Source organism: Amblyraja radiata, chromosome 6 (genome assembly GCF_010909765.2).
Source record: "Amblyraja radiata isolate CabotCenter1 chromosome 6, sAmbRad1.1.pri, whole genome shotgun sequence".
NCBI classification, from domain to species: Eukaryota; Metazoa; Chordata; class Chondrichthyes; order Rajiformes; family Rajidae; genus Amblyraja; species Amblyraja radiata.
Genome location: NC_045961.1, coordinates 44,296,330 through 44,318,819, shown reverse-complemented (window position 1 = coordinate 44,318,819; position 22,490 = coordinate 44,296,330). Strand labels below are relative to the sequence as shown.

Here is a 22,490-nt window from a genome sequence, read left to right as displayed (position 1 = left end):
AGTGTATTTTATATGCTGTTATTAATCCTGCCTCAATTGTTTCCTCTGGCAGCTCATATCCACCACCCTCTGACAAAAAAAGGTGTCTCCCAGGTTCCTATTAAATCTTTCCCCTCTCACCTTAAAAGTTTTCTCTGGTTCTTCACTCTGTTTCCCTTGTGAAATACTTTGTGCATTCACCCTTTCTATTCCCATCATGATTTTATGGACCACCATCAGATCACCTCTTAGCCTCCTGCGCCCCAAGCAGTAAAGTCCAAACTTTCTTTACGCAACAAGCCTTCAAGTCCTGGCAACATCCTTGTATATACTTTCTACACTCTTTCCAGCTTAACATCCTTCCTATAGCAGGTTGACCAAATTGAAAACAATACCCCAAATGAGGCCTCACCAACGTCTTGTACAACTGTAACAGAACGACCCAACTTCTCTACTCAATACTTTGATTGATGAAGGTCAAAGTACTAAAAACATTCTTTACAACACCATCTACCCGTAACACCACTTTCAGGGAATTGTGCACCTGTACTCCTGGGTTTCTTTGCTGTACAACACTTCCCAGAGTCCTATCATTCACTGTGAAGGTTTCTCTGGTTTGACTTCCCAAAATACAAGTCAAGTCAAGTCAAGAGAGTTTATTGTCATGTGTCCCAGATAGGACAATGAAATTCTTACTTGCTGCAGCACAACAGAGTATTGTAAGCATTAATACAGAACAGTTCAGTGTGTCTATATAGCATAGACCATATATATACACATAAATAAACAGATAAAGTGCAATAGGCTGCTACAGTTCAGAGTTTGTTTGATGACGAGTTTATTCGCCTGATGGCTATGGGGAAGCAGCTGTTCCTGAACCTGGATGTACCAGATTTCAGGCTCCTGTACCTTCTACCTGATGGCAGCAGAGAGATGAGTGTGTGGCCAGGATGGTGTGGATCCTTGATGATGTTGGCAGCCTTTTTGAGGCAGGGACTGCGATAGATCCCTTCGATGGTGGGGAGGTCAGAACCGATGATGGACGAGGCAGTGGTCACAACTTTCTGCATTCTTTTCTGCTCCTGAACACTCAAGTTGCGGAACCAAGCCACGATGCAACCAGCCAGTATGCTCTCAACTGTGCACCTGTAGAAGTTCAAGAGAGTCCTCCTTGACAAACCGATTCTCCGTAATCTTATCAGGAAGTAGAGGCACTGATGTGCTTTCTTTATAATTGCATCAATGTGCTGGGACCAGGAAAGATCTTCGGAAAAATGCACGCCCAGGAATTTGAAGTTCTTGACCCTTTCCACCATCGTCCCGTTGATATAAAGAGGATTGTTGGTCCCTATCCTACCCCTTCCAAAGTCCACAATCAGTTCCTTGATTTTGCTGGTGTTGAGTGCCAGGTTATTGTGCTGGCACCATTTGGTCAATCGGTCGAGACTCTGACTCGTCACCATCAGTGATTCGTCCCACAACAGTAGTGTTGTCGGCGAACTTGATGATGGAGTTCGCACTATGTCTAACTACACAGTCATGAGTATAGAGTGAGTACAGCAGGAGGCTAAGCACGCAGCCTTGAGGTGCTCCCGTGCTGATTGTTATCGAGGCTTATCACACTTATCTGTAGTGAATTTCCTTTGCCATTTCCACCAATACGGACAGACTGTGGACTGTGGATGAGGAAGTCGAGGATCCAATTGCAGAGGGATCCACAGAGACTCAGATCTGAGAGTTTGGTAACCAGCTTGGAGGGGATGATGGTGTTGAACGCCGAGCTGTAGTCAATGAATAGCCCGACATATGAGTTTCTGTTGTCCAAGTGGTCCAGAGCGGAGTGGAGAGCCAGTGAGATTGCATCACCATTGATCTGTTGTGGCGGTAAGCGACCTCTCAAAGCACTTCATCACCACAGACGTTAGTGCCACTGGTCGATATTCATTGAGACACGTCACCTTGCTCTTCTTGGGCACCGGTATTATTGATGCCCTTTTAAAACAGGTGGGAACCTCAGACCTCAGAAGTGAGAGGTTGAAAATGTCCGTAAAAACTCCAGCCAGTTGGTCTGCACAGGGTTTTTAGAACACGGCCGGGTATACCATCAGGTCCAGGCGCTTTCCGAGGGTTCACCCCCCGAAGGATCTTCTGACGTCGGCCTCTGTGACTGTAATACCATCACGGCGAATGGGGGCTCGGGAAGGCACATCTGTGTACTTCCTATCAAAGCGTGCTCACCTCACACTTATCTGTAGTGAATTTCCTTTGCCATTTTTTCAGCCCACTTGTCTAGCTGATCAAGAAACTGCTGTAATTTTTGATAATTCTCTTCACTATGATATCACCTACTTTAACGTCATCCGCAAACTTACAAATCATGCCTTGCACTTTCTCATCTAAATTGTTAATTTACACTACAATCAGCAATGGGCCCAGCACCAATCCTTGAGGCACACCACTAGTCACAGGCCCAAAAGAGATGTCAATGGTGCAAAAATCTGAATCCCTGCCCCCTGCACAAACTCTTCAGTCATGCATTCACCTGTCCTTTCTTCCTCTTCTTACCCTCACTAGCACAGAGCAATCTGGAGATTGTATATCTTTGAGGTCCTGCATTTTAAATTTTGCTTAACTCCCTGTATTCAGTCTGTAGGACCCCATCCCTTTTCCTACCTATGAACTTTGTGCCAACATGCGCGATGACTTCTAGCTACTCACTCCACCTCTTGAGAATGTCTGGCAGCTGCTTGGAGACATCCTGGACCCTGGCACCAGGAAGGCAACACAGCATCTTGGAGTCTTGTTTGCTGCCACAGAATCTCCTATCTGTTTCCCTAATTCCTAAAACATAGATTAGATCACAGCTGGGATATTGTATGCAGGTCTGGTCAGTACAATTGGAAGGGTGCGTTTTATAGTAGAGAGGAGATTCGCCAGGAGGCTGTCTGGTTAGAATGTTTAAGTTACAGTATGAGGAGAGATTTAATAGGCTGAAGGGAGACCTTATATAAATGTACAAAATTATGAGGGATAGATAAGATAGAATGGTAAGAAACCTTTCTTCACAGCATTGGTGTCTAAGACGTAAAGGCTTAGCTTACAAGATTGAGAAGGGATTGCAGTGTTGCAGAGATATTTTATAACAAAAGAGGAATTGTGTTCCTCTTTGTTAAAGCAAGAAATGTGAAGAAGAAATTGAGGAAAGTACAGACTAAATGCCATGAATAACACTCTAATAACAAAAAAACCCACTTGGAGAAGTACAATCTATTTTGCATTTTCAATCAAAAGAACTGGAAAAAGATTAGCTTCAATTAAATTAACAGGATCATATTGAAATGGAAGCGATATGATCAACAAACAGAAGTTTTTTTTCTCTTGAATGAGAATATTTGATTGCTGCTGACAGTAAGATAAAAGGATATGGATGTCATTACACCCACTTTATAAGTGACATCATCTATACTCAGAAGACACCATTGGATTGATTGTTGAACTTTCCAAAGGGGAATAAACAGAAAAGTTAAAAGTTGATCAAAGTTAAAAGTTCAACCTTTCTTTTTATACAATAAATAATTGTTCAATAGTAACATAGGTCGTACAACATGTCTCTGTGTATTATGATATTGATTCAACATGCTTAAATGTCAATTGCCTACAATGACTTAAAAACAAATGAGTAACACCACAATTGTAAACCTATACGCATCAGTCCACATGGTAAGCACAACATTATTTACATATATTTTCGGACAACATATGTCTGGTACTTAATTGAATGAATAATATTCCTGTACTTACATGTTTTAAATCATTTTTGAACTGTTTGATCTCATAACCTCTGGAAATCTTTGGTGTAAATAATATTGCTCCGTGCATGTGGCTGACTACACAAGTGACCGTCCTACGACCTACACCACTTTGTCCTGCTAGTAGTAATGAGCCTCCTGGACAACTCAGCACTCGGTCTATTCTTGCCATGTAATCCAAAACCTCATGGAAAAGCAAGATATCCATCTCCCTGTTGTCTCTTCCATACTGAACAATGCCCTATTCAAAAAGATCAGAAGGTTAATTGTAAATAAAATTGGATTCTATAGAATCCCAATGTATTACACAACATGCAGCAGCTACGAGAGGCATTAAAGTTATATGGATTACTATTAGATTAAATACATCAATAATAAATCTGGGTTGAGGATTTTCAGTTTTTGATTTACCAGTGATTCGTATATATTTATATAATTTTCATCCTATCAGTATGATTTGTGCCGCGCCATCCCCACTCTTTATCCGAGGGAGGGCCAGGGCCACCCTCCTCAAAGATGGCGGCGCTGCTGGCAGGAACCCGGTGGTAAATGGATGGGACTGAACCTTGGAGACGAGGGAGAGGGAGGTGGGGAGGGAGGAGGGAGGAGGGGGGAGGGAGAACACTCTCTCTCTCTCTCTCTCTCTCCTTAAGACTTCACAAATGCATTGCTTCTTTAACTGTAACATTTTAAAAGTGCTATTAAATAATGAAACGCAGTACAAATAGGTTATTGGTAGAAAAAAACAGTACCTTTTGGATAACATCCTTCAAGTCAGAGGAATTTAACTTCCCCAGCATCTTTCCATATGGAGGTAATGGCTGGTCCGGGGCAGTCACTGAACCAGCGTCATGCCAAGCTCCCCAAGTTACATAAAATGAATCTTCACACAAAAATAAAAATCAGAATTTGTAACAAACTTATTCTAAAAAAAATTACTTGAGTATTTAATGTATACATCTCTCCATATGGTACTTGAACTGTGAGTTATTTCTCATAGCAGTGGTATCTAGAATTAAGTGGCATTTCAAAATAAGGGTGAAAGTCCTGTTTCACCCACCATTTTAGAACATACAAAAATACACATAGAAGCCTACAATTTAACAAAGCCTCTTTAAAGTGATACATACAGATAAAATATTATCATTCAACACTGACATGCAAATATCTATCCTTATCCAAGGCAGAACTGGTCATAGGCATAAGATGACAACTAAAATCCAATATGATAGAAACTGAAGTAAGCCCTAATGCCCTGAGTTTGAACTACTCTTCAAGTACATTTTCAAGGTGATTGCATGTAATACACTTTTAAGAATGCACCTTGGAACGTAAGAAACAGGAGCAGGTGTAGACCAATCAATCTCTGGAAATGTTCTGTTACTCAATATTACAATGTGTGAAGGAACTGCAGATGCTGGTTTAAACACAAAAAGCTGGAGTAACTCAGCGGGACAGGTAGCATCTCTGGAAAGATGGAATGGGTGACTTTTCGGGTTGAGGCTCAGTCTGAAGAAGTGTGTCGACCCGAAACGTCACCCATTCCTTCTCTCCAGAGAGATGCTGCCTGCCCCGCTGAGTTACTCCAGCTTTTCGTGTCTATAAAAATGTGTGATCCATTCTTGGCCTCAACACCACTTTCCAGGGCCGGCTTTACGTATAAGCTAGACAAGCTTAAGCTTAGGGCCTCGAGATCTAGGGGGGCCTCTGCTCGCTCCACCAAGGTGTATAAAACTTTTGAGATAGTGGCGTTGTTACAAAACCTACCATCTGTGGCGCTGTGACATAGTGGCGTTGTTACAAAACCTACCATCGGTGGCGCTGTGCTTGCGATTCCAGAGGCTTTGGTGGTGTGGGGGGGAGGGGGGGGGGGGGGGGTTAAAATGCAGGTGAGGTGTATATTCGTTGTGGAGAGGAATTAGCTCCACAGATCCTTGGATCATTGGAAGTGCAGGACAAAGCAAAAGGTATAAGGTATATTTAACCCTTTTCCTCCGCCGAACCTCGCCGCCGCACCTGGGGCCTACCCATGTCGCCGCCGCACCTGGGGCCTACCCATGTCGCCGCCGCACCTGGGGCCTACCCACCTCGCCGCCGCACTGGGGGCCTACCCAATTCGCCGCCGCACCGGGCCGACCCACCTCGCCGCCGCTCCTGGGGCCTACCCACCTCGCCGCCGCACCGGACCCATCAAGCCTCGCCGCCCCACCGACCATCCGCCCACCGGGACCTCCCACGCTTTGCCTATCGACCCTCGCCACTCCACCGCCCTCCAGCAGCCATCGCCTTACCTGCAGCCTGGACTCAGCACCGGGCCTGAAGTTTTCACCAAAGATACTAGAGGAGCTCCTCTAGAATCTTTGGTTTCCACGCTGCAGATTCCCACTCCCCTAGGTTTGACTGCGCTGGGTCCTAATGCTAGTCCCCCCAACACTGGTAACCTCAGTGGCTGTTCCACTGGGTCTTCCCCATTCCCCTCAAACCATGTGACCCCAGCTCTTCCCCATCCACACTACAGTCCTCATATCCCCCTACCCCCTGACCACCCACCACCCCCCCCACCAGACATCACCTCGACCTCAGTCCACTCACCTGCTTTCCTCCGGCCCCAACCCTGCCGTGTGTTCACCATCCCCCCTGACCTCCTCCTCTCAGAGACCGAACGGTTTGTCTGCAGCAGAGGCCTCACCTTTGTCCCCCTCCATACCCACCTCAATGATTTCCGCGCCGCCGCGATTTGGAGCTCTTCTTCCGTCGCCTCCGCCTCACACCATTCTTCCATGGGAAGGAGTCCTCGCCCCCATTGATAATCCCTTTTCCTGTCTCCAACGGACCCCCTCTTCTTGGACCTCCCCCTCGTGGCAATCTTCCGGCCTTAAACCATTTTATTTTAAACTGCCGGTGGGACATCAACTGCCTCAACAGTATATAATACCATGTAATTCTGTGTTCAGGGAAGTGGAGGGAGGACAGCCAAATGTCTGTGTTGCTCACTTGGCTGGGGTTTGTTTTCCTTGCCACTTCCATCGGCCGATAATTAGTAAAGTTTTGAATTGGTCTACCAAACTGCTTTGTGAGTTGTCTGTTTATTAAGAAGTGAACCTGTTTGGTTAGTTATAAGTTAGCCTTTTCACACAGATTTGATTCAGGTTTTGCAATATAATTGTCAATAAGGAACAATTCTTTAAGAAATATTTCCCAACTATTATACAGATTTTTTTTCTTCACTCAAGTGCACTGCATTTTGTGAAAACGCCCCTTTATGTTTTCCTTTCTAATAACTGTTGAAGATTAATTTTTCTTTTTATTTTCAGATTCTAATCTGAGCATGTGTAAAAAAATTGAAAGTGGTGCTAGCAAGCACAAGAGAAAGAGTAACTTGAAATGATACGGTAAAGAAGTTAAGACCAATCACTGCTTTCTTGGGTCAGCCACAGACAGAGGCAACAAGTGCCAGCAGTGAAACAGATACAATGCTACTAACACAAGGAAATCAGTCTGGTGGAGCTATCCAGCCATCTTCTAGCATTCAACCAGAAGAAAACCTCCCTGAAACAGAAACAGCGAAGCAGGACATCGAACAGCAAGCTGAATATGAGTAAGCAGCCATGATGCCGGCTCAAAATGAAAATATAGAACTGATTGATGATGCTAAATATAGATGTATTGCAACAGACGTTTGTTTGTGGGCAGAATTATCACATGAGGACATATCCTATTGGGTAGAAAGCAGCCCTTCTCAAGTTCAGCATCGTTGTGGACCATTTTCAAATTCCAAGCGAGTGTATAAAAATCGGTCTAGGTCTTGCACCAAGGCTCTTTTTTATTCAACAAAAGTCAATGGAGAAACATATAGCCGAGAGTGGCTTGTGTATTCTCCCTCAAAAGGCCGGATATATTGCTTTGTTTGTAAACACTTTCCAAACATTGCATTTTATTCTTCTGCTACATCTTTAGCTTCTGAAGGGTTTGATGATTGGCAAAACCCCTATCTTATCCAAACTCATGAAAACTCAGAGAAGCACAGGAATGCCATGTTGACCTCCTTAACAAGAAAACAAGGGGAAACGTTAACTTCAAAGCTACAGGAGCAAATAAAAGCAGAGCAGCAGTACTGGCGGCATGCCATGGAGAGAATTGTTGCTGTATTATGCACTCTTGCAGAACGAGGCTTACCATTCAGACAATGAACAATTTGGATCTCCAAATAACGGCAATATCTTGGTCTTTTAGAGCTAGTTGCAGAATTTGATCAATTTTTACTGGCTCATATCAATCGGTATGGAAACTCCGGATCAGAAAATCCCTCTTATTTGTCAAAAACTGTATGTGAGGAAATAATTCAACTCATGGCAAAAAAAGTTAAGGATGCAATTCTGGCTGACTTGAAAAAGGCTGGATATTTCAGCTTGTCAGTGGATTCCACCCCTAACATTTCACTTACTGATCAGTTGACTTTAATTATCAGATATGTATCACCTGAAGACGGTTTACCAAGTGAGAGATTTTTAACTTTCCTTGAGCTAAAAGACCACTCAGGAGAAAGCATGGCTGATTTTGTGTTCAATTCTCTCACAATTGAGCTTGAAATTGACTAGAAAATGCCGAGGGCAGTCTTATGACAATGCTGCCAACATGGCTGGTAGGTACAAGGGTATGCAGCAAAAAATCATCGAAAAAAACAAATTTGCAAGATTTATTCCATGCACTGCTCACTCATTAAATTTGGTGGGCCTTTCGGCTGTTGATTGCTGCCTTGATGCAGTGAACTGTTTTGGAATTATCAATGAAATTTATATCTTCTTTTCATCCTCCACAAAGAGATGGGCAGTTCTAAAATCATTTTTGCAACCTCAGTCAAAAGTGCCTAAATATTTGTCAGACACTAGGTGGGAGACACATGCAAAAGCCACAGATGCCATTTTGGAAAGTTACAGCGCTATCACTGATGCCCTCGGTCATTTGTACTCTGATGTTCATGTGAAAGGTGATAGGAGAGGAGGGGGCATCTGCCTCATGGTCAACTCTGCGCGGTGCTCAGACGTGGCAGTCCTATCTAACTCCTGCTCTCCGCACCTGGAACATCTGGCGGTGAAGTGCCGTCCCTTCTACCTACCGAGGGAATTCAGCTCCATCATCCTGACCGCAGTCTACTTCCCACCCCAGGCAGACGTCGTCTGGCACTGGAGGAGCTGCACGCCGTGGTCAACAAGCACCAGACAGCCTACCACCGTTTACCATCATAGTCGGGGACTTCAACAAAGCTAACCTGAAGAAATTGCTCCCTAACTTCCACCAACATGTTTCCTGCAGCACCAGAGGATCAAACACCCTCGACCACTGCTACACGACCATCAAAGACGCCTATGGCTCTATCCCTCGCCCTCGCTTTGGAAAATCCTACCATTCAGCAGTGCTGCTTCTTCCTGCCTACAAGCAGCAATTGAAGAGCGCACCCCCAGAGGAGAAGACTGTACAGAGCTGGTTGGGGGAGGCAGAGGAACAACTCCAGGATTGCTTGGAGTCTGTAGACTGGGCAATTTTCAGGGACTCGTCAATGGACCTGAATGAGTACGCCACAGTGGATACAAACCTCATAAGGAAATGTGTGGAGGACTGCGTTCCAACAAAAACCTTCCGAGTGTTTCCTAACCGGAAGCCTTGGATGAATCATGAGATCCGCAATCTTCTGAAGACCAGATCCCGGGCAGTCAGGTCTGGCGATGCAGAGGCCTATAAGAAGTCCAGATACGACCTTGGTAAGGCCATCAAAAAACCCAAAGAGACTTCTGCTCTAAGCTGGAGGATGAGACGGATGTCCGGCAACTGTGGCAGGGCTTGAATGCCATCACCTTCTACAAGACGAAATCAGGAGGCAGCTCAAACGACAGCGAAGCATCACTCCCTGACAAGCTCAATGCATTATACGCACGCTTTGATAGGGAGAACAGTGATGTGGCTTCCCAAGCCCCCATTCGCCCTGACGGTATTACATTCACAGTCACAGAGGCCGACGTCAGAAGACCCTTCAGGGGGGTGAATCTCGGAAAGCGCCAGGATCTGATGGTATACCCGGCCGTGCCTCAATGACTATCGACCAGTGGCACTAACGTCTGTGGTGATGAAGTGCTTTGAGAGGTTGGTTATGGTGCACATCACCTCCTACCTCGACAAGAACCTCGACCCACTATAGTTCGCATACCGCCACAACAGGTCAACGGAGGATGCAATTTCACTGGCTCTCATCTCCGCATTGGACCACTTGGACAATAATAACACTGACGTCAGGCAGTTGTTTATAGACTACAGCTTGGTGTTTAATACCATCATCCCTTCCAAGCTGGTTACCAGGCCAAGCTGGCCATCCGTGAGTCAAGGCGCCAGACAGTGGAGGGCTCTACCCGAGCCGGCTGCCTGCCCCTTTTCCGGGGTTACGTCCGTGCCCGGGTGCGGATGGAAAGGGAATACGCCCTGTCTACGGGCACCCTGAGGGAGTTCCGCGACCGCTGGGAACCGAGGGGGGTTTAATGTATCCTTGACAAGGATTGTAATATAGTTGTTTAGCAGTTGCTTACATATTTGTTCATCTTGTATTATGGTGGTGTTTTGTTTTATTGTATTGTAAATACAATTTTAATATTTGAATAAATATTTTTGATTTAAAAAATTTTTTTTTAAAAAAAGCTGGTTACCAAGCTCACAGAACTGGGCCTCTGCGCATCCGTCTGCAATTGGATCCTCGACTTCCTCATCCACAGACCACAGAATTGGAGGAACCACTTCATCCTCAGTAATAATTAGTATGGGAGCACCTCAAGGCTGCGTGCTCAGCCTCCTGCTTTACTCACTCTATACCCATGACTGCGTAGCCGGACATAATGCGAATTCCATTATCAAATTCGTCAACGACACCACTGTGGTTGGACGAACCACAGATGGGGACAAGTCAGAGTATAGAAGTGAGATCGACTGACTGACCAAATGGTGCCAGCACACCAACCTGGCTCTCAACATCAGTAAGACCAAGGAACTGATTGTGGACTTTGGTAGGGGAAGGATGAGGACCCACAATCCCATTCATTATTATGCGACAATGGTGGAGAGGGTCAATAACTTCAAATTCCTGGGCGTGCATATTTCCAAAGATCTTTCCTGGACCCAGCACACCAATGCAATTATAAAGAAGGCACATCAGCGACTCTACTTCCTGTGAAGATTACGGAGATTCAGCATGTTGAAGAGGATTCTCCTAAACTTCTACAGGTGCACGGTAGAGAGCATTCTCACTGGTTGCATCATGGCCTGGTTCGGTAACTTGAACGTCCAGGAGTGAAAAAGGCTACAAAACGTTGTGACCACTGCCCAGTCCATCACCGGTTTTGACCTCCCCGCCGTCGTAGGGATCTATCGTAGTCGCTGCCACAAAAAGGCAGCCAAAATCATCAAGGACCCACACCATCCTGGCCACACACTCAATTCAATTTGCCATACTGTTTTAGACTTTTTCAGATACGTGCGTACTCCTCACAACTTGATACACCCTTTAGGAACAGTGAAATTCTTTGTTTTTGTATACAATCTGATAACATCACACAGCAGACCTCGGCACCTAGGCAGTACACAGAGTCGCCACGTTTCTGGCGCTGACAAAGTTATAAAAAGTTACATTCTGATCCAGCGATAAGACTTCTAACAGGACAAGTTGATGCTATTACTCTTAATAACCAGAATACAGCAATTAAAAACAAAATAAAGGACTGAAGCCAACTCAGGTATATTGAAAAAATAAATTGTGACAAAAAGGAATATGAAAGACGTCCTAAAAAGCAAAATATATTATAAAACATAAACATAGTTCAACAGATCTATAATTATCCAGATACAGTGCAGTAAATAAATTGACCTTGAAATTACTTTATTGAGTAGTAAGAGTGTATTTGTCCTGAATTAATCTCCATTACTTTTTCACTTATAATTTACCTATTATTTAAAAAAATTGCAAAATGTAATTACCCTTCATGTTGTCCAGTAAATCTGATCCCCAATCTCCTCGAATAACTGATATTAAAATGTTGTCAAAAATAAGTAGGTTTTTGGATCCTACTATGCGGTCACGGAACAAACGATGTGCCTCATATGCCACGACTTCAAGAACATGGTCCGCTGATTGTTGTGATCCATCTACAAACAATTTTCAAAACAATCTCAATTGATGATGAAGTGTTAATGGAAAACACGTGTAAAATATTGTGGGAACAGCTCCGCACAAGTGCAAGAAATTGCAGAGAATTGTGGCTCTAGCCGAGTCCATAACACAGACCCACCATTGACTCCATCTACACTTCACGCTGCCTTGGAAAGATACCCAACATAATCAAAAACTGTTCCACCCTGGTCATTCCTTCTTCTCCCTGCTCCCATTGAGCAGAAGATACAGATGATTAAAAGCAGGACTCAGGAGCAGCTTCTTCCCCTTCGTTATCAGGGTGCGGAATGGTCCTTCGATCAGATAGGGCACTGTCCAATTAATCGCAATCCCATTGTGGACATTGGACTTTGTCTCTGAAACAAGTGCATTACAATGCTGAGAACTATATTCTGCAATTTGTATTTTCTTCTGTGGTATTGGAATTTGGTATGATTGTATTTATGTATAGTATTATCTGATTTGTTTGAACAGCATGCAAAACAAAGCTTTTCACTGTACCTCGGTACACATGACAATAATAAACCTAAACCTAAATTTATATTGTGTAGGAAAGAACTGCAGATGGTGGTTTATATCAAAGATAGACACAAAATGCTGGGGTAACTCAGCAGAACAGTCAGCATCTCTGCAGAGAAGGAATGGGTGACTTTTCAGGTCGAGACTCTACTTCAGACTCATTGATTTTATATTCAATGGTAATTGTTAAGATTCATATTGTATTCTGAATATTTGAATGAAAATGCAGACACACATTAAGGAAATATATGAAATAAGCATGCTTTCTAATAAAGGATAAAATAAAAGTAATAAATGACAAATCAGATAATAGGAGGCGAGGTGCCAATAAATGTCAAGGTATATAATTGTTCGGTCACATAATCCAAGACTTGCAAATCCATACATAACCAAGAACCTGGGGGGCAGCTTTTTTACACAAAATGTGTTAGGTATATGGATGAGCTGCCAGAGGAGGTGGTTGAGGCAGGCACTGTCACAAAGTCTAAAAAACAATTGGACAGGTACATGGATAGGATAGGTTCAGAAGGATATGGCCAAACGCAGACGCATGGGACTAGTGTAGATGGGGCATGTTGGTTGGCATGGACAAGTTACGCCAAAGGGCCTGTTTCTATGCTGTATGACTATGAGACTATGACACTAAAATGCAGCAAAAATAAAAACAGGTATTACTGATTGTCACCAATCTAAAAAGGTGGTGGTGGACCTACTTTGTTGCAATTAATTAGATAACTGAATTGATCTGGCAACCCACTCCGAGAACATTGCATGAGTTCATATGGCACAAACCTGTGACACAAACCAGATTGGTGACAGATTGTTTTTCCTAAAAGACATCTGTGAACTACTTAGGTTTTGGAATTAATCCAATAATTCTCGCAGCCACTTTTCAGGTATTGGCATTGATTAATTGAATTGTGTTCCACAGCATTTTCTGGTGGACTTAACTGCAGAATTCCTGGATTACTGGTCAAATATCTTTAACTATTGGGGTGGTACCGTGGCGTAGCTGGTACGGCTGCAGCCTCACAGCATCAGAGATCCGGGTTCGATCCTTGGGTGTTGTCTGAGTGGAGTTTGCAAGTTCTCCCTGTGACTGCATAGATTTCCTCTGGGTACTTTGTTTTTTTTCCCACATTCCAAAGACATGCAGATTTGTCTGTGTAATGGCCTCTAACTAGGTCCTTGTGTATAGGAATTAAATGTGAAAGGGGGGGGAACATAGAACTAATATTAATGAGGAACCGATAGTCACTGTGGACTCAGTGGCCTGTTTCCATATTGTATCTTTCAATCAATCAATCAATCAATCAATCAATCAATTCAACCAAAAACATAAATTTATAGCTAATGCTCTCTAATTCAGGAAACGTGCTGGTGAACTTCTTCTGCACCCTCTTCGAAGCTTCCATATATTTCCTGTAATGCAGTGAACAGAATGGCACACAATACTCCAAATGTGGCCTAACCAAAGTTTTATAAAACTGTGACACAACTTTGTGCTTTTATATTCAATGTCCTAAGCGATGAAGATTCTTTACCATCTCAGCTACTTGTATTGCCACTTTCAGAGAGCTATGCATTTGCAAGACAAGATATCCTCGGTAAATTAGTGCTCCTAAGGTTCTTACCATTAACTGTACATTTTCCTCTCACGCTAAAGTGTTGTCCTGACCTCCCATGTACCTCATTGGAGATCTTTGAACTATCCTTAATCGGACTTTCTCTTGCACTAAATAATATACCATTTATCCAGTATCTGCACACTCTGGATAGCTTGATTGTAATCAACATAGTGTTTTCATTGACTGGATAGCACACAACAAAAAGGTGTTTCAATGTACCTCAGTATATGTGACAATAATAAATTAAACTAAATTCGACCTCCCAAAATGCAAAGCCTTACACGTTTGTGGATTTAACTCCATCAGCCATTTCTCCAGCCATATCTCCAACTGATCAATATTCTGCTGTTTCCTTTGGCAACCTTAAGGGTCTCGACCCGAAACATCATCCATTCCTTCTTTCCAGAGATGCTGCCAGAGATACTCCAGCTTTTTGTGTCTATCACCATTTTTTATGTCATCTGCAAACTTACTAATCAACCTATCTACATTTTCATCAAAGTCATTTATATAAATGGAAGTGCCAGTACTGACCCCGCGAAGTAAATAGGTTGCAGACCGACAGTCAGAGAAACACTTCTACCACTGCCTTGTGCCTTGTGTGGCCAAACAATTTTGAATCCAATCTACCAATTTACTGTGGATCCCATGTGCCTAAACATCTGGACCACCCTGCCATGAGGGACCTTGTCAAATGCCACCCACCTCCCTACCTTCATCAACCACCTTTGTTACTTCCGCAAAAAAAACAATCAAGACATGACCTGCTTCAAACAAAGCCATTCTAATTATCTCCAGTAAACGCAAGCTTTTTCAAATGCAAGCAAATCCTGTTCCTAAGAACCCTTTCTAACAGCTTCACCGGCCTCACCCAGCCAGTGAAGCTATTGATGAAAACTCACAGGCCTACAATCTGCTTGATTCTTAGACAAAGGAACAACAAAGGATACTTTCTAGTCCTCTAGACTTTGTCAAGGCCAGTTCAGGCAGTTCTGACAGACGATCTTTGATCTGAAAAATTAATTCTACCCATAAATACAATCTGTCCTGCTGAATATTTCCAGCATCTTGTTTTTATTTTAGGTTTCCAGCATCGGAGGGTTTTTTTGATTTTCAAAGCAATATCATTTTCTTCCCAAGTGTCAATGCACTTATGAAGCAAAACCACTGGGTGGCAGTGCATGAACCATATTAAGTCTTTTCTCAGAAATGTATAGCAATTGAGGCGACTTAAGCAGATGAACAAGTATCAAGGTTTGTAATGAGAGATAATCCCTGGCATGAGAGCTAATCCCTTCTCATACGCTATACAAGGAGGAACGGCCTATTGCTTCTGCCTGCTACTGCCACAAACCACATGAAGGATCTCCACCCAAAATGTCTAATTTCCCTACACAGATGCTGCCTGATCCACTAATTTTATCCAACAACAATCTTTTTCATTGCCAGATTCCAGCATTTCTTGTCCCTCTCATAATCATTTTGTTGATGATTACAGAATTGAAATATTCTTCACAATTCAGTTGGAAAGAGACAAAAAGAAGAAAATAAGACATGATTTCTAGCTAATAAAGGATCTTACCTCCTGCAAGGTCATATCGAAATAGTCCAAGTACCCATTGAGTAAGAATGCAAGGAGTAAAGAGGTAGTGTCCATTGTCATCCACTGTAAACTTTATTCGAACCTGCATTGAACAGAAATCAGTTTATTAATGAGATAGAAAATGAAAACAATTGTAATGCAACAACCCAATTTTTTAAGTGTCCTTACCAACCTGACAGCTGTTTCAACAGTTCTAAACAATTTTCAATCGGAGTTACACTATGCATTTGCCAGTGGTGAAAATGATGTTCAACTGTAATGTACCATAATAATAATCTGAAGAAGGGTCTCGACCCTAAACGTCATCTATCCTTGTTCTCCAGGGATAGCGCCTAGCCTGCCGAGTTACTCCAGCAGTAAACCAGCATCTCTCTTTGTAAAGAAATGTCAGCATTTGTCGGCATGCCAGCATTTGTCAGAATTTTTCTTTGTAAATTAGCATCTGCAGTTCCTTGTTTCTACATAATAATTTCCAAATTTTCTTTGTAAAGTTTTGAAGAATAGGAATACAATTTTAAAATTCAAGCATAATATTGCCAACAGCCTGTCTCGTCCCTTTCTTCTTTTGTTTGTTTTAAGTCTGTTTTATTTGTATGTTTTAGTGTATCTTTAGTTTTGTATTATTGGGGGGGGTGTGGGGGAAACTTTTTTTATCTCTTCCCTCATGAACATGCGACTTTTTCCGTATCGTATCTCCGTCCGCACTGCGGCCTGACATCGTGGAGCTGGCATTCCCTTTGTTAGTGATTGACTTCGGGAACTCCAACGGCATGTGCTTCGACCGCCCCGATCACGGGAGCCTTGATCGCCCATTGCGGGGGTTTCCATCGCCGACTGCGGGAGCTTCGATCGCCCCACTGCACATGTTTCGATCACCCCGACGGCAGGAAAAAGGAGGAACAGTTATTCGCCTTCCATCACAGTGGAGAATGAGAGGTCGTCGAAAAATAAGAAGGACGTGCTGCCTGCGCCTGCTGCGCTGGTGGGGACCCGGAGGGAGTGCAATGAGTGCAGTGAACTCAGTGTTTGCAGGGCAATCGCGCCATGAGAACATCCTGGAGTCTGATACGAGTGTGGATGGCTTTCTAACTGTTCGGGCAGAACAGGGACTGCAGCGAGAATGACAGCGGTCGGTACAACTCTGGTCACAACAGGGTGAAGGAGCGTGTGTGTGGGTGTGGCCCAGACATAGAACTGATGGCTGCGGGTCTCCGCTTATGCTGTGTGCCCTAGGGATTCTCACAGGCCGCTGTGGTGGCTGTTTTTGTTTAAATTCTTATGTAGTTTTGTATTTTGTTGCTTTATTGGTATGACTGTAGGGTAAATCAAATTTCACTGTACCTCGGTACATATAATAAAGGACCATTGAACCATTGAACCATTGAATATTGTTAAGAAAAAAACTCAGGGAAAGAACTTACATAAAGTCTTTCATGGTTTTTTTACTCAAATTAGTATTTTTGAAAAGAAATACAGCACCAAATAAGTGACACCTTCCCCCAATATCCAACCTCCAGCATCAAAGAATACAAGGACAAGTGCATGGGAACAGCACCACATGGAGTCTTCGACACACCAGCCTATCTCGGACCTAACTTGATTTAGGTTCCTGCTGTTGAACACTCTAAGTACTTCGCTACACTATTTATGCCATTTTATAAAACTATGTATCAAAGCTCCACCAGGGCGCCGCACGATTGGCAGCCCCGCCAACAGTCTATTTGTTTTTTATTTTTAGTGCGTTTTAAAAGTCTGTGTAAATGATCTCCGGTTTGTTTTATGTGGGGGGGAGGGTGAGGGGGTCGAGCAAACCTTTTTTTCAGTTTCTTACCTTGCCGGAGATGTGATTATTTTTCGGGTTGCATCTCCGGTCACTCTGCGGCTACCATCGATGGAGCTGGAGGCCTCCTCGGACTGACTTTGAGCCCCACCGCGGGGCGTGGACTTAACATCGGAGTCGATCTCTTGCTGGGATCGCTCCAACTGCGACCAACGGACTTTACATCGAGAGCTCGCCGTCTCGGGAGAGGCTAGTCGGGAGCTCCAACGACACAGAGGCCCCGACGCGGTGTTCGATCGCCCCGCGAGGAGGAGCTGACATTCCCCCCAATGCAGGAGCTGATTGCCCCGATGAGGAGGGCCAAAACTCCGCCGGCTACGGGAGTCAAGATCGTCCCGTCAACAGAGGGTTCGAGGCACCCGACCGCAGGAGAGCAAAGAAGGGAAGAGATTTCATAGCAAAAGGATTTGAGTATAGGAGCAGGGAGGTTCTGCTGCAGTTGTACAGGGTCTTGGTGAGACCACACCTGGAGTATTGCGTACAGTTTTGGTCTCCAAATCTGAGGAAGGACATTATTGCCATAGAGGGAAACATAGAAACATAGAAAATAGGTGCAGGAGTAGGCCATTCGGCCCTTCGAGCCTGCACTGCCATTCAATATGATCATGGCTGATCATCCAACTCAGTATCCTGTACCTGCCTTCTCTCCATACCCCCTGATCCCTTTAGCCACAAGGGCCACATCTAACTCCCTCTTAAATATAGCCAATGAACTGGCCTCAACTACCTTCTGCGGGAGAGAATTTCAGAGATTCACCACTCCCTGTGTGAAAAAAGTTTTCCTCATCTCGGTCCTAAAAGATTTCCCCCTTATCCTTAAACTGTGACCCCCTTGTTCTGGACTTCCCCAACATCGGGAACAATCTTCCTGCATCTACCCTGTCCAACCCCTTAAGAATTTTGTAAGTTTCTATAAGATCCCCCCTCAATCTTCTAAATTCTAGCAAGTACAAACCGAGTCTATCCAGTCTTTCTTCATATGAAAGTCCTGACATCCCAGGAATCAGTCTGGTGAACCTTCTCTGTACTCCCTCTATGGCAAGAATGTCTTTCCTCAGATTAGGAGACCAAAACTGTACGCAATACTCCAGGTGTGGTCTCACCAAGACCCTGTACAACTGCAGTAGAACCTCCCTGCTCCTATACTCAAATCCTTTTGCTATGAATGCTAACATACCATTCGCCTTCTTCACTGCCTGCTGCACCTGCATGCCTACTTTTAATGGTACACAAAATTGCTGGGGAAACTCAGCGGGTGCAGCAGCATCTATGGAGCGAAGGAAATAGGCGACGTTTCGGGCCGAAACCCTTCTTCAGACTGATGGGGGGTGGGGAAAGAAAGAAGGAAAAGGGGAGGAGGAGGAGGAGCCTGAGGGCGGGCGGATGGGAAGGTGGGAGGAGACAGCTAGAGGGTTAAGGAAGGGGAGGAGACAGCACGGGCTAGCCAAATTGGGAGAATTCAATGTTGATGCCATAAGGACGCAAGGACCCCAGACGGAATATGAGGTGCTGTTCCTCCAATTTCCGCTGTTGCTCACTCTGGCAATGGAGGAGACCCAGGACAGAGAGGTCGGATTGGGAATGGGAGGGGGAGTTGAAGTGCTGAGCCACCGGGAGGTCAGGTAGGTTATTGCGGACTGAGCGGAGGTGTTCGGCGAAACGATCGCCCAACCTACGCTTGGTCTCACCGATGTAAATCAGCTGACATCTAGAGCAGCGGATGCAGTAGATGAGGTTGGAGGAGATGCAGGTGAACCTTTGTCGCACCTGGAACGACTGCTTGGGACCTTGAATGGAGTCGAGGGGGGAGGTGAAGGGACAGGTGTTGCATTTCTTGCGGTTGCAACGGAAAGTGCCCGGGGAGGGGGTGGTGCGGGAGGGAAGGGAAGAATTGGCGAGGGAGTTGCGGAGGGAGCGGTCTTTGCGGAAGGCAGACATGGGGGGAGATGGGAAGATGTGGCGAGTGGTGGGGTCATGTTGGAGGTGGCGGAAATGGCGGAGGATTATGTGTTGTATTTGCCGGCTGGTGGGGTGAAAGGTGAGGACCAGAGGGACTCTGCCCTTGTTGCGTGTGCGGGGATGGGGAGAGAGAGCAGTGTTACGGGGTATGGATGAGACCCTGGTGTGAGCCTCATCTATGGTGGCGGAGGGGAATCCCCGTTCCCTGAAGAACGAGGACATTTACGATGCCCTGGTATGAAATGTCTCATCAACATGGCATCAACATTGAATTCTCCCAATTTGGCTAGCCCGTGCTGTCTCCTCCCCTTCCTTAACCCTCTAGCTGTCTCCTCCCACCCTCCCATCCGCCCGCCCTCGGGCTCCTCCTCCTCCTCCCCTTTTCCTTCTTTCTTTCCCCACCCCCCATCAGTCTGAAGAAGGGTTTCGGCCCGAAACGTCGCCTATTTCCTTCGCTCCATAGATGCTGCTGCACCCGTTGAGTTTCCCCAGCAATTTTGTGTACCTTCGATATTCCAGCATCTGCAGTTCCCTTTTGAACACTTTGCCTACTTTTAATGACTGGTGTACCATGACACCCAGGTCTCGTTGCATCCCCCCCCTTTCCTAATCGGCCACCATTCAGATAATAATCTACTTTCCTGTTTTTGCCACCAAAGTGGATAACCTCACATTTATCCACATTATACTGCATCTGCCATGCATTTGCCCACTCACCCAGCCTATCCAAGTCACCTTGCAGCCTCCTAGCATCCTCCTCACAGCTAACACTGCCCCCCAGCTTCGTGTCATCCGCAAACTTGGAGATGTTGTATTCAATTCCCTCGTCCAAATCATTAATATATATCATAAATAGCTGGGGTCGCAGCACTGAGCCTTGCGGTACCCCACTAGTCACTGCCTGCCATTGTGAAAAGGACCCGTTTACTCCTACTCTTTGCTTCCTGTCTGCCAGCCAGTTCTCTATCCACATCAATACTGAACCCCCAATACCGTGTGCTTTAAGTTTGTATACTAATCTCTTATGTGGGACCTTGTCGAAAGCCTTCTGAAAGTCCAGATATAACATAGAAACATAGAAATTAGGTGCAGGAGTAGGCCATTCGGCCCTTCGAGCCTGCACCGCCATTCAATATGATCATGGCTGATCATCCAACTCAGTATCCTGTACCTGCCTTCTCTCCATACCCTCTGATCCCCTTAGCCACAAGGGCCACATCTAACTCCCTCTTAAATATAGCCAATGAACTGGCCTCGACTACCCTCTGTGGCAGGGAGTTCCAGAGATTCACCACTCTCTGTGTGAAAAAAGTTCTTCTCATCTCGGTTTTAAAGGATTTCCCCCTTATCCTTAAGCTGTGACCCCTTGTCCTGGACTTCCCCAACATCGGGAGCAATCTTCGTGCATCTAGCCTGTCCAATTCAATTTACATAACACATCCACTGGTTCTCCCTTATCCACTCTACCAGTTACATCCTCGAAAAATTCTATAAGATTCGTCAGACATCATTTACCCTTCATAAATCCATGCTGACTTTACCCTATGATTTCACCACTTTCCAAATGTGCTGCTATCCCATCTTTAATAACTGACTCTAGCAGTTTCCCCACTACCGACGTTAGACTAACTGGTCTGTAATTCCCCGTTTTCTCTCTCCCTCCCTTTTTAAAAAGTGGTGTTACATTAGCTACCCTCCAATCCTCAGGAACTACTCCAGAATCTAAAGAGTTTTGAAAAATTATCACTAATGCATCCACTATTTCTGGGGCTACTTCCTTAAGTACTCTGGGATGCAGCCTATCTGGCCCTGTGGATTTATCGGCCTTTAATCCATTCAATTTACCTAACACCACTTCCCGGCTAACCTGGATTTCACTCAGTTCCTCCATCTCATTTGACCCCCAGTCGCCTGCTATTTCCGGCAGATTATTTATGTCTTCCTTAGTGAAGACAGAACCAAAGTAGTTATTCAATTGGTCTGCCATGTCCTTGTTCCCCATGATCAATTCACCCGTTTCTGACTGCAAGGGACCTACATTTGTTTTAACTAATCTTTTTCTCTTCACATATCTATAAAAGCTTTTGCAGTCAGTTTTTATGTTCCCTGCCAGTTTTCTTTCATAATCTATTTTCCCTTTCCTAATTAAGCCCTTTGTCCTCCTCTGCTGGTCTCTGAATTTCTCCCAGTCCTCTGGTAGGCTGCTTTTTCTGGCTAATTTGTACGCTTCATCTTTTGTTTTGATACTATCCCTGATTTCCCTTGTTATCCATGGATGCACTACCTTCCCTGATTTATTTTTTTGCCAAACTGGGATGAACAATTGTTGTAGTTCATCCATGCAGTCTTTAAATGCCTTCCATTGCATATCCACCGTCAACCCATTAAGAATCAATCGCCAGTCTATCTTGGCCAATTCACGTCTCATGCCCTCAAAGTTACCTTTCTTTAAGTTCAGGACCCTTGTTTCTGAAGTGCAGAGAAGGTTCACCAGACTGATTCTCGGGATGTAAAGGACTTTCTTATGAAGAAAGACTGGATAGACTTGGATTGTACTCGCTAGAATTTAGGAGATTGAGGGGGGATCTTATAGAAACTTACAAAATTCTTAAGGGATTGGACAGGCTAGATGCAGGAAGATTGTTCCCGATGTTGGGGAAGTCCAGGACAAGGGGTCACAGCTTAAAGATAGAGGGGAAATCCTTTAGAACTGGGATGAGAAAAACATTTTTCACGCAGAGAGTGGTGAATCTCTGGAACTCTCTGCCACAGAAGGTAGTTGAGGCCAGTTCATTGGCTATATTTAAGAGGGAGTTAGATGTGGCCCTTGTGGCTAGAGGGATCGGGAGTATGGAGAGAAGGCAGGTACGGGATACTGAGTTGGATGATCAGCCATGATCATATTGAATGGCGGTGCAGGCTCGAAGGGCCGAATAGCCTACTCCTG

At 44.6% G+C, this 22,490-nt stretch overlaps 1 protein-coding gene across 2 annotated transcripts in view; it reads right to left on the bottom strand.

Moving 5' to 3' along the window:
- The window catches only part of dync2h1 (dynein cytoplasmic 2 heavy chain 1), a 413,286-nt gene that overhangs the window by 251,733 nt on the left and 139,063 nt on the right, over positions 1–22,490 (bottom strand). For both annotated transcript variants that reach the window (XM_033022666.1, XM_033022665.1), the window contains exons 47-50: positions 15,724–15,826; positions 11,802–11,969; positions 4,541–4,671; positions 3,781–4,029 (exon numbers count right to left, since the gene is read on the bottom strand). In XM_033022666.1, the coding sequence (XP_032878557.1) occupies positions 3,781–4,029; positions 4,541–4,671; positions 11,802–11,969; positions 15,724–15,826 (651 nt within the window). The remainder of the gene's footprint in view (positions 1–3,780; positions 4,030–4,540; positions 4,672–11,801; positions 11,970–15,723; positions 15,827–22,490) is intronic.